Consider the following 12819-nt stretch of genomic DNA (forward strand, 5'->3'; position numbering starts at 1 on the left):
TTCTATGAGCAAGTTTGCCTAGCCTCAATTTTCAGAGCACCTTGGCACCGTAGGATTATCTCATTGGAAAAGAAGGAGAAAGTAAGAATTCACAAAACCTAAAATAAGACACACAATTAGCGGCAAAACTTTTAATTTTCCATTCAAAGCCGTGTTTCAATGAGTTAGTGGCTCGTTTGTTGGACCTGACTTGACTTTCAGACAGTTCCTTTTAATGCTGAGGGGGGTTGATTACTGGCTTGAATCCTCCTGCTCCGCAGAAACTGCTATTCGGTATTCAGAGCTGCCAAATTCTTCCCACACAATAACACCTTCCTTTCTTCACAGTAAATATGCGTTATCCAGTGAACCCATATTACAATGAGGCACTCACCGGTCTGAAGTGTTTGCTGAGATAATTAAAGCAGCAATCACCAGCACGCTAGAAATCTAACGTGTGGAGAACACTAGGTACCAATTTCACTCCCTCTTGCCATAGAGTGCCCTGGCTCTGGATTTCCCTGGCTTTGTTAAATGGTACCACACACTTCTCCTGGTCCTTCTCCCCTCCAGTTCACCCCTCTGCAACCTTAAGTTCAGTTGGGAAACTGACCCAAAGCCCACTCACATCAGTGGAAAAAAGCTCCCATTGAGTTTGAGGGGTTTGGAGCAGGTCCTGGCAGGTTTTTACCATGCTTTACCTTTACATTTGCCTGCCTATTACTGTCTTTTATCCCATAAGCTATCCGGGCAAGGGTTGTCATCATTCATTTGTACAGCCACTGTTGCTTGACCTTGTTGTGACCCAGAGATGCTATCAGAAAGAAAATGATGAGTAAGAAATAATGAAATCCCTTCAGATGGCTAACACTGGCAGGGGTGGTTCGACTGAGGCTCTGACAGTGTGTTGGTGAGGCCCATAGGTAGATAACTGGGCCCATTTTAAGGCAAAAGTTGAGTGCATGTTTTTGCCCTTGCTTGCTCACCCAAATGGCTTTGCTTGCCAGGTAGGTCAGGAGGGATGGGGAGACAACAGGGCTCATGTCCAGTACTGGTGGTGAGAGATTAGGAGACTTGTGGATGGAAGCTTCTTTCTAGCCTGAATGAGGTGGAAACCCTGCACAGCGCCTCACTGAAAGCCAAGGAGCGAGGGCAGGCAGCCTCATTTCCCATGGGACTCCTGTCAGCACCACAGAGCGCTCAGCAGGGAGAAGCTGTTCATCCACAACAGGGCCTTACTGAATTCACAGCCGTGAAGAGCGCACCACAGACCATGAAATCTGGTCTATTGTGTGCTGTTACGCTGTACTGTACAGATGACATGGGGCAGACCAGCCTTTCTCAAACAAGGGTTGCTGTCCTGTCCCAAAGGAAGCTGCAAAGGGTTTCCAGGTTATGGAATTGCCACCCTTACTTCTGCGCTACCTACAGAGCTGGGCGGGCGGAGAACTGTGGCTGTTTGCCAAGCACCCAGCTCGGAAGGCAGAGCCGCTGTCAGCAGCAGCGCAGGAGCACAGGTGGCAGTACCACCCCACGTATGAGCAGCAGGTGAAGCAGCAGTTAGGGGAGGTGAGACCATTCCCCATCCCCCTGCTTCCCATCTTCTCTCTCTCTCTTCTTCCCCTTCTATCCTCTACTGGAGCCCAGAACCACCTCCCTGCTGCTGCTGCTGCTGGTGGTCACCCCACCTCAGGCCAGTGCCACTCCCACCTGCCCCAGAGCAGGCAGTGTAGCCTGGAGTATGGGGTGGGCAGAGAGCATAAGGCCTACAGCACCTGTGACCCCAGCCCAGAGCGCAGGGTGGGTGGTGCAGCCACATTGCTTCCAACCTCAAATCCAGAGTGCAGGGCAGGCACCACATCATCCCCAGACCCAGAGCATGAGGAGGACAGGAAGCTTGGGGTCTCCAGGGCCCCCAGCCCCAGAGCGCAGAGCAAATGGTACAGCCAAATCATCCACAAACCAGCTCCCATGGTGGGCAGCACACTCACAGCTCTCTAGGCCTGGAGTGAATGTCCCCAACCCCAGCCGTGGAGCACCAGTCTGGTGGCACAGCTGCGGTGACCCTGACCAGAGCATCAGGCCAGGCACTAGCGCAAGCCTCCCAAGCTCCCAAGCACAGTCTGTCCAGCCCAAGCATGCTCTGCTGGGCCACGGAAGAGTAGGCGCTCATCTCCTGGCACTCCTAAGGCCATACCAGCCTGTTTGTGGGGCTCTGCTTCCCTGGGCTATGACACCCATTTCCCATGATACCTTAGCATCCTTCCTTCTGTGCTGCTGCTGCCAGCAGCTCTCCCTTCAGAGCCAGGCTCCTGGACAGCAGCCACCACTCTTCAACTGCCCAGCTCTAAAGGCAGCACTGCCATCCGTAGTAGCGCAGAAAGAAGCATGGGAAGGAATATGGCAACCACCCACCCCCACAATAAATGTGCAACATCCCCCCACAACTCCTTTTTTGGTCAGAACCCTGACAATTAAAGTCCTGTGGAATTTCAGATTTAAATAGCTAAAATCACTAAATTTATGGGTTTTAAATTCCTATGACAGTGAAATTGATGAAAACAGGCTGTGACTTTTGCCCTGTCTCTACAATCCGGTGCTAACGCACCATGAGTAACCAGATCACTGGTCTGTCAATTTGACCTGGTGGCCAGAGGAAGATCCTCCAAGATTCATCCTTATTATGGATTACTAGTTTGACAGGCATACTTAGGAGTCTTCTTCATGAACCAGGGCTCCATTGTGCTAGGCGCTGTACAAATGCAGAAGGAAAAAAACTGGTCCCTGCCATAAAGAGACAAGAATCAAGGTTCGTGGGGGGTTGTTTCACCTGGGGGGAGGGAGGAAGTTACATTGCTTTGATCTTTGACATCCATTTTCTTTCACACTGTGTCTGAGTTGAATGGAAAGGGAACACACTGGGACAGCAGACTGGCAGGGCGCCTGGCAAGAGGGAGGAGGAAGGGCTGGAACTAACAAGGCATGTACCCAGCATCATCATCTCACCCATGTTGCTTAAACTTCATGTCTGGTTTCTCTGGCTTGTATGTTTGGTTTTATAAACTCTTCAGGAGAGACCTTGGTCTTCCCCTGTGATTATATAGTGCTTGGCACAAGGGAGACCTGATCTTGATTGAAACCTTTGGGCTCTTCCATAATAGAAATAATTACAATGCTTACTGATAGGTGGAGGGCAGTGGTCCCATTAATCTTTTCCACCCAGGTGTGGGTGGAGACACCTGCCCTTTCTGTGATAAGACCTGTGGCTCCAGAGTCGGGCTGGTCAGCCATCAACAGACTCACAAATAGGAGGGTAGCACGAAAAGGTCCTGCTCATTATCAAGTGACCACCAAGAGGTGTGGATTTTTTCCATCCATATGCAAAATAATTTTTTCTGTGTGCACTGAGGCATGTGCGACTGTGCACCACCAGTAGAAACAAAAACCTAACCATGGGTGCTCTGCCAATCAGCTGGGCAGCATTTGAATCTCTCCTGAGCGGCTGCACAAGGGCATAACCCCCAGCGAGCACTGGTGAAGCGGAAGGGGAGACTTATTTGTTTTTTCACAAGTCGTGATCATTGTTCTCTGTATATCTGTAATGTCCTGGAGAGATCCCTTCTTTTGGGGATCAATCAGCCTTAAACAGGGCCTGATTCTCCTCTTGCTTTAGTGTAACTCCAGTGAAGTCAGTTCAGAATGGCACTGGGGCAAATAAAAACAGCAGGGGGTCCCCCATTCATTAAATTATCACATGCTGTCGACTGAAAATGATCAGTTTTAGTGGATACAGAGGGCATCTGTGTAATAAACATTGATGCAAAATGTCAAGTGAGGAAACTTGTGGGATCCAGAGAGGCTTTTAAACTAGGACAGCCTGGTAAGCGTTCTGAATGGCAAGGACTTGACAAGCCTAGCTGGGTTAACAAGCTTTCCTGACCGCTAACCAGCCCCTAAAAAGATTATCATGATCTGTGGAACATAGATACGCGGGCCCAGTAACTTCCCCAGGGGTGTGATTATCCTGTATTAGCCGGGTGCCTCATGCTCATTTCTTATACCACAAATAAAACAAGGGCTGAAGTTGGAATGCTAATTCGTACTTTCAGATTGTCTGTGCAGCCGAGACATGGTTTTAAACCAGTTCCACAAAAACACGCAGGCAAATAGATGCATGTGAAAAAGGTGAAGCGTTGTATCATAGAAGCACTTGCATATTGTCTGATGAGAGCTGCTGCGTGTGGGTTTGTTTGAATTTGCTAGGGCAAAAGCTGTGATGAGTAATACAGGTTCAGATAGCCTAGTGAAACCAATCTTGTTTATGGTCTTTCCACCTCCTATGCCATCATTCATGTAGCCATGAATAATAAGCCCATTCTGTCTGAATGCTGCTTTGCAATGATGGCAAACAGGATGGCATAAGCAGGACTGAGGGAAACAACTTAATTTCCACAAAATGGGCTCATGTGGAGGTAAGGGCACTGCCAGGGCATGCCTCCACTCCCAAAGGATGCACGTATTAAAGCCCTGAATGTATGGCGATGGGTTTGCTCCTGGGTTACCAGTGGGCATGTTTTAGAGTTCTTTTTCCTCTCCTACAGGGAGACCACTGTTTCAGAGAAGGGGATTTGGCTTTAGTGGATTTTCTCTGACTCCCCTAAGCTTGTTTGGATACTGTCTTTTTACTGCATCACATGCTGATGCTACAGGGAGCATACGGAACACAGGGGAGTCTGACAATTAGAGGAACCAAAGTTTTCTCAGGAGCTCTCGTTTCTGACCACCCTACATCACGCTGTTGCTCTCATCTTCCATACAAAGATGGAGCCTGACAGATGGCAGGACCTAGTGTTAAGCAGCGTCCTCTGAATAAGTGCAGTGCTGTTCTCAAGTAGCTGGGCTAGAGGGAGGCTTGGTGTCATTCTGCCCATGGCAGCTCACAGGCAGAGGCAGAGCCTTTCTTTGCAGGGGCGATGAGGTTGAGAGTTAGAGAAAAGCAAGAGTTCTCATCCCAACTTCCTGGCCTTGTCCACGCTTACTAAAACCTTTGAACTGGCCATGCTAATGGCCAAATCGAAGAATACTAATGAGGCACTGAAATGCATATTCAGCACCTCATTAGCATGCCGCTGGCCACTAGGAATAAGGGGATTTCGATGTTGGCAGGGTCCTTTAGAAACCCCGTGTAGACGAGCATGGCCATTTCGAAGTTTTAGTAAGTGTAGACATAGCCCTTCTGTGTCTATGAATGGGGATGTGTCTGTGCCATGATTGTGGCCTCTGTCTCTAGCTATGGACTCACTGCAGTGGAACACTGCTTTGTGATCTGAGAAGGTGTAGTTCCTTAATCCAGGATGTCACATTGAAAATGAAGGTGGTGATAGACATAAAGCACTGCCTTAATGTGGGAATTGTGTGTCCTGAAATTAGCTGAGAATGCATGTGAAGTATCCACCCTCTCCATTTTATAAAAAATCCAGCAGAGTGGCACTAGAGAGTGACTTTTGGGTGCTGTATTAGCTATTTCTTAATCTAGGGAATGTTACTGCTGGCTCACTATTGTTCTTGACACCAATTTCTTTTTTTTTCTGTATAGCAGCATGCTGCTAAAATCTGGTATATAGAGGTTTATGGGCTGCCAAAATAAGACATTTGTATGACACTGTAATAGCTAATTTTTACCGATGCTTGCAGGCTAGTCAACAATTTATTACTGCAAAACACATATAATTCCACTTGTATAGTATGCACAGACATTCAGAAATGCATATAAAGTATTACATCCTCTTTGCAATTGTTCCTTATATGTTACTTATCAAGACCAAAGTGTCTGCACCTGGCTTCCTTCTAAATCCACTTGACAAGTGATTTTGTAAAGGCAGGGCTGGTTTTTCAAAGGGCAGGTGTGCTGTGTTTTTTAAGTGGCTACATATGGAGGTAAGGCTGACCTGTCAATAGTCCTTCTTTCCTTTTTTAAAGACGGGCGCTACATTTGCCTTTTTCCAGTCATCTGGGTCCTCTCCCAATCTCCACGTGATTTCAAAGATAATGGCCAAAGGCTCTGCAATGACATCTGCCAATTCCCTCAGTACTCATGGATACATTAAATCCAGACCCATGGGTTTGTGTGCAACTAGCTTTTCTAAATAGCTCTTAACTTGTTCTTTCCCCAGCGAGGGCTGCCCACTTCCTTCCCACGCTGCATTGCTTGATGCCGTAGTCTTGGAGCTGACCATGTCTGTGAAGACTGAGGCAAAAAAAGCATTGGAGTATTTCAGATGTCACACCTCATCTGTCACCAGGTTACCTCCCTCATCCAGTAACCGCCAAACACTCTCCCTGATAACTCTGTTATTGTTAACATGCCTGTAGAAACCCTTCTTGTTACCCTTCACGTTCCTTGCTAACTGCAGTTCCAATTGTGCTTTTGCTTTCCTGATTACTCCCGGGCATTCTCCAGCCATATATTTATACTCCACCTAGTCCACAATCCCTGTTGAGTTGAAGCTTGCGAAGGATTTCCCTGGTAGGACAAGCTGGTTGCCTACCATATTTGCTTTTCTCACTAGGGATTTGTTCCCGTGCCTTCAATAAGACATTTAAAATACTGCCACTTCTGAACTCCTTTCCCCTTCATATTAGTTTCCCAGGGGGATCCTGCCCATCAGTTCTTTCAGGGAGTTGAAGCCTTCTCTTCCAAAATCAAGGGTCTGTATGTTACTGCTCATCTTTCTTCCTTTTGTCAGAATCCTGAAATCTAACCTTTCATGATCACTGCTACCAGGTTGCTAGGTAGTAGTAGGCATCCTTCAGTCTGCATAGACTATGGATTGTGCCCTTTATAGTTTCTATTGAGGACTTCATTTACAGCGTCTACTGTGACTATGAAGACCCACACAAGAGTGACAGTCCTTGCTGCATCTCTTGCAGATGTGGTGGGTGTCTGGCAAGTCCTTAGTGTGCTTTCTGTGTGCTCGCTTCTCCTCTGCTAGCTGTCTGATCCTCATCTCTCCCTTCTGAAGGACCTTGTGTAACCCCTGCCCCTGCTGCGGTCGTCTGCTAGCTCTTCCCAGTTGTCCAGCTTGATGTCTACCTCTCTGAGGTCTCTCTTGCAGACAGGTTGCTACCCACTTCTATTTCTCCTACTAGTTCATCCCTGTTTATGAGCATCAGGTCAAGCTGTGCATGGCTTCTGGTAGGTTCCTTCAGCACTTATACCAGGAAGTTATCCCCAACATTTTCCAAAAACTTCCTGGCTAGACAGTCAGGCCCAACGGGTAGTGATCAATGGCTCTATGCCTGGTTGGCAGTTGGTTTCAAGTGGGGTGCCCCAAAGATCAGTTCTAGAGCCGGTATAGTTCAACATCTTTATTAATGATCTCAATGAGGGGATGGATTGCATCCCCACCAAATTTGCTGATGACACTAAGCTAGGGGTGTGGTAGATATGTTGGAGGGTAGGGATAGGATCCAGAGTGACCTAGGCTTGGGCCAAAAGAAATCTGATGAGATTCAACAAGAAGAAGTGCAAAGTCCTGCACTTGGGACTGAAGAATCCTATGCATTGTTATACTCTGGAGACCGACTGGCTAAGTAGTGCAGCAGAAAAGGACCTGGGGATTACAATGCATGAGGGGCTGGATATGAGTCAACAGTGTGCCCTTGTAATGAAGAAGGCTAATGGCATATTGGGGAGCATTAGGAGAAGCACTTCCAGCAGATCTAGAGAAGTGATTATTCCTCTCTATTTGGCACTGGTGTGGCCACATCTGGAGTATTGCATCCAGTTCTGGGCCCGCCCAGTATAGAAGGGATGTGGATGCATTGGAGCAGGTTCAGCAGGGGGCAACAAACATGATTAGGAGGCTGGAGCACTTGACCTCTGAGGAGCTGCTGAGCGATTTGGCTTATTTAGTTTGCAGAAGAGAAGAGTGAGGGGCGATTTGATAGCAGCCTTCAACTTCCTGAAGGGGTGCTCTAAAGAAAAAAGAGAGAGGCTGTTCTCAGTGGTGACAGGTGGCAGAACAAGGAGCAATGGTCTGAAGTGAGAGAGGGAGAGGTATAGGTTGGAAATTAGGAAACCCTATGTTACCAGGAGGGTTCTGAAGCACTGGAATGCGTTGCCAAAAGAGGTGGTGGAACCTCCATCCCTAGAGGTTTTTAAGTCCTGACTTGACAGAGTTCTGAATGGGATGATTTAGTTGGGGTTGATCCTGCTTTAGGCAGGGGACAGGACTAGATGACCTCCTAAGGACCCTTCCAGCCCTAGGATTCTAGGATTAAATGGGTTGGAGCACCCCCAGAGCCTATAGAAATCAATAGAATCCCTACAGCACCACAGAAATTGAGGCAGTTTCTATTGAGCTGCCTAAGAATAGATGTGAGAGCCTAACCACAGGCAGTCAGGTTTGGAATTTTTGACTTCAGAGCCTCTGTGGATAAATTGACAATGCTAAATACAAAATATTTCTACACAGTGAGTGAAGGCTAATACACATCTTCATCATGTTTGTACAAAAAGCCCTGGCGCCTGATTAATGGCCATACTTGGTAAGATCAAAGATCCATCTAGTCCAGTAGTGTGACTTTCAACAGTGGCCAATGCCAAGTGCTCCAGAGGGAATGAACATAAATAGGTACAAGTGATCCATCCACTGCTGAGCATTACCTGCTCTGACAAACAGAGGCTAGAGACAGCATTCCATCTTACCTCATAGCCACTGATGGACCTATTCTCCGTTAACTAGACATTTTTGAACCCTGATACAGCCTTGGCCTTCACAGCATCCTCTGGCAAGGAGTTCCACAGGTTAACTTTGAGTTTGTTAAAAAAATAAAAAAACTTCCTTTTTTTTGCTTTAAACCAGCTGCCTATGGCTATGTCTACACTAGCCCCAAACTTCGAAATGGCCACGCAAATGGCCATTTCGAAGTTTACTAATGAAGCACTGAAATGAATATTCAGCGCTTCATTAGCATGCGGGCAGCCACGGCACTTCGAAATTGACATGCCTCGCTGCCGTGCGGCTCGTCCCGATGGGGCTCCTTTTCGAAAGGACCCCGCCTACTTCGAAGTCCCTTTATTTCCATGAGCTGATGGGAATAAGGGGACTTTGAAGTAGTCGGGGTCCTTTCGAAAAGGAGCCCTGTTGGGACGAGCCACACGGCAGCGAGGTGCATCAATTTCGAAGTGCCACGGCCGCCCGCATGCTAATGAAGCGCTGAATATACATTTCAGCGCTTCATTAGTAAACTTGGAAATGGCCATTTGTGTGGCCATTTCGAAGTTTGGGGCTACTGTAGACACGGCCTACGAGTTTCATTTGGTGACCCACTTGTTCTTATATTATGAGGAGTAAATAACACTTCCGTATTTACTTTCTCCACACCAGATTCAGAAGAGGAGATTTGTGATGACCTGAAAATAACTACCCTGTTCCTAGATGAGGTAAGGCCTGCAGAGAAATTAAAATGACTGTACCAGTCATTCATAAAAAGGAAGCTGCCTGGCTCAAGTGAATGGTAACTGGACAATGGCCTTTTATCTGCAGGTCTCCATTCCATACCTAGCCTGTGGCTGGTAGAGGCTCAGGTCCAACTGGTTAAACAGGCATAAAATGGCAGTTTTTTTCACCTCGTGGAGCTTGCCAATTTACATTACCTGAGGCTGTGACTCTGACATTTTTGGTGGCTTGCGTGAAGTGGGTGGATGGACCTCTCTCCGTGCTGTGTCCAGGGTACATGTTCACATGAAAAAAATCCTCTCTCCCTCAGCACAGAGGGAGGCCAACAACCAAATGAGTACGAAGGCTGAGTGTTCCTCTCCTTCACAGAGGTTCTGTCCCTTCTGGTTAAGTCGGAGGCATGTATATTTTTACCTTCTTTCATGGATGGGCTTTTGAGGGGGGAAGCTTACATTGTTTTTTGTGGGTAAATGGCAGCCTGGGGGGGCATCACTTCAGCCCCTCTGACAAATATTGAGCTCTTTCAGGACAAAGAGGGACAAAGGAAGGCAGCCTCTCGATGAAAATCGGGGAAAGCTTGTGGAAAGTTTCTTGCGCCTGACACATAGGGCCAAATTTGTCACTGGTATAACTCCATTGATCTCCGCAGAGTCCATCTAATCTGAAAAACAACAAGAAGTCCTGTGGCACCTTATAGACTAACATATTTTGGAGCAGAAGCTTTGCTGGGCGAAGACCTGCTTCATCAGATGCACCTGACGGAGCGGGCCTTTGCCCAAGAAAGCTTGTGCGCTAAAAAATCTGAAGGTGCCACAGGAGTTCTAGTTGTTTTTGAAGATACAGACTAACACAGCTACCCCTCTGATACTCATCTAATCTAAGGACTCTTCAGGAACAGAGAGGATTTTAGGCAGGACTTGTTTTCTCTGAGCCTACTAATTCCATGTGGTTATGCTTCCAGTCAGGTTGTATGTGATTTGTCAGGTCTGTGATGAAATATCTTTCAGAAAAGACCTTTCGCTTCCAGAAAAGTGTTCTCTGAGGATATTCGGACACTGTGAGTAGCGTCCAGGGGGAAGGAAGTTAGCTTCGCTTTCCTGACAATAAACCAAAAATTGCTGACAAGGCAAATGTTATTCCATTTAAGAGAGATTTTTGTTTGATCGTCATACCAGTGGGAACAGTTTGACGAGAAAAGGAAAAAGCAGGTGCTGCTGACTCAGACAGCAGATGGCTCCTGAACCACAGTTGGACCTGAAGAAAAACATGTGGGTGTGTGATGTGTCAGCTTGTCCTCCTTCTTCTCCTGCTGGTCTTGCAGCTTCTCAAAGTGAAGTCAAGTTTAAAAGGATACTGATATCAGGCCCACTGGCATTTCAGCCTGTCAGACTCAATCTTATTCACCATCACGCAAAGACAAGAAAGAGGGCTAGCTGGTTCTTGCTCTGTTTCTACTTTCACCACCACTTCAAGTGGGTAACAGAGGAGCTGTGCCTGGAGGTTTACATTGCTTTAGTTCAGACACAGCCGAGGAGGGAGCCAGATCAGGCCCACACAGTGCAAGGAAGCTACATTATTAATATGGAAGTTCTGGTATTGAGACCAGAACCTCCATATGAATAATGTGGCTTCCTTGTACTGTCTGGATATGAAGGTATCTCATGCAATGCTCCATCTTAAGCAGTAGCCTCTCAGCTATGTAGTTTGCCATAGCTGTGGCCTTCACTGCACTGTCAGGTTCCCATTATAGCTAGGGGGACCACATTGCCCTATTGCAAATACGAGACACTGGCCTGCGGGGATGGGGGTTGCTGCTGTGTCATGGTGAGGCACTGGAGATGGAGGGGGGTAGGCTCTACAGCCTCCCAAAGAGGTGGGAGTGGAGGATGGGGGATCCACAACCTTCTGGAAGGGGGTGCCAAGAATAGGGGTTTTGCGGCCCTCCAGCGAGGGGGACAGAGAATGTGACAGCTGCCCCACGGAGGAGCTTCCACCTTGCAGGAGATGCCTCCCCAAGGCAGGGATGCTGAGGAATGAGGCATTCACCTCCTGGAGGGGATCCCTGGCAGCTGGAGCTGCCTTCCCTAGGTACGGGTTGCCAGGGAATGAGGCAGGTGCCCTGTGGCAGAGCTCACCAGCAGCAGGGGTTGCCACTGTGGGGTGCTGGGGTGTGGGCAGCTGCCCCATGGAGAAGCTCCCCTGCAACAGGAGCTGCTGCCCCAAGGCACAGGGCTCCATGGAACATGGCAGCTGCTACATGGAGGAGCTTTCTGGCAGTGGGGGTCTGCAGGCCTGAGACACCAAGTCACCAAGGAACGGGAGCCCCGCAAAATACAGGACAATTTGCCCTTTTTCTTAAAATAGTCAGGACACCTGTGAGACAGCTGAAATAAGGGACTGTCCCGGTGAAAACGGGATGGATGATCACCCTAATGGTAGCCCTCTGTTGGGCAAAGTTGGGCTCTTCTGCTGTATTGGTAGTAATTCCTTCGAGTGTGTTCTGTATCAACTCCCTGGTCATCCTTGGCTTTCGGGGTCTTATAGCTGTGCCTTAGCTGTTAAAAAGAGCTGCGAGCATAAAGCTAGGCAGCCCAGAAGGGAACGTCCATCAGTGCTGTGTATGTATGAAAATCAGCTTTGAGAGCTGCCTCCCGTTCATGGCAACAACAAGAAGTCCTGTGGCACCTTATAGACTAACAGATAGTTTGGAGCATCAGCTTTCGTGGGCAAAGACCCGCTTCTTCTGATGCATCTGATGCTCCAAAATATCTGTTAGTCTGTAAGGTGCCATGGGACTTCTTTTTGTTCTCGAAGCTACAGACTAACCAGGCTGCCTCTCTGAGACCTGTTTACGGCAGTAACTTATTTCAACAAACATTTTGAAAGGATTTTGTTTGCCTGCCGAGCAGGCGCACCACGATACACTGTAATGGCAGTACACAGGTGATGATAATAGTACTTCATTAACATATTCATCTAAATGTCAAGGCTTGTGTGATCAATCATAACAGCTCTTTCAGAGCCACGTGCAGTCTCTCTTGTCAGTTCTCATTGCCCGAAAGACTGATCTTTCTAGGAACAAAGGATGTAGGCCTGTAAATACAGCATGAGGACATGATCCGGGGCAATAGTGACTCTGAAAATGATTTGGGCATCTTGGTGGATAATCAGCTGACCACAAGGTCCTTGGTCATCTCTTTAGATGCTGTAGTGGCCAGTGGGAGGACACCCTACCTCAGTACATTTATGTGTCGCCCAACACTGGGGAATTAGCAGGGCAATAAGAGCCTCTAGCTCAGGTCAAGTGACAAACACAGGGATCAATTAGCTCGGTGTTTTGAGCATTGGCTGCTAAACTCAGGGCTGTGACCTCAAT

At 47.8% G+C, this 12819-nt stretch overlaps 1 protein-coding gene across 1 annotated transcript in view; it reads left to right on the forward strand.

Annotated features, from left to right (window-relative positions):
• ERICH6B (glutamate rich 6B) overlaps positions 1–12819 on the forward strand; it is a 59818-nt gene that overhangs the window by 22458 nt on the left and 24541 nt on the right. The window contains exon 9 of the mRNA XM_074984474.1: positions 9367–9427. Coding sequence (XP_074840575.1) covers positions 9367–9427 — 61 coding nt within the window. The remainder of the gene's footprint in view (positions 1–9366; positions 9428–12819) is intronic.

Source organism: Carettochelys insculpta, chromosome 1 (assembly GCF_033958435.1).
Source record: "Carettochelys insculpta isolate YL-2023 chromosome 1, ASM3395843v1, whole genome shotgun sequence".
Taxonomy (NCBI): Eukaryota; Metazoa; Chordata; order Testudines; family Carettochelyidae; genus Carettochelys; species Carettochelys insculpta.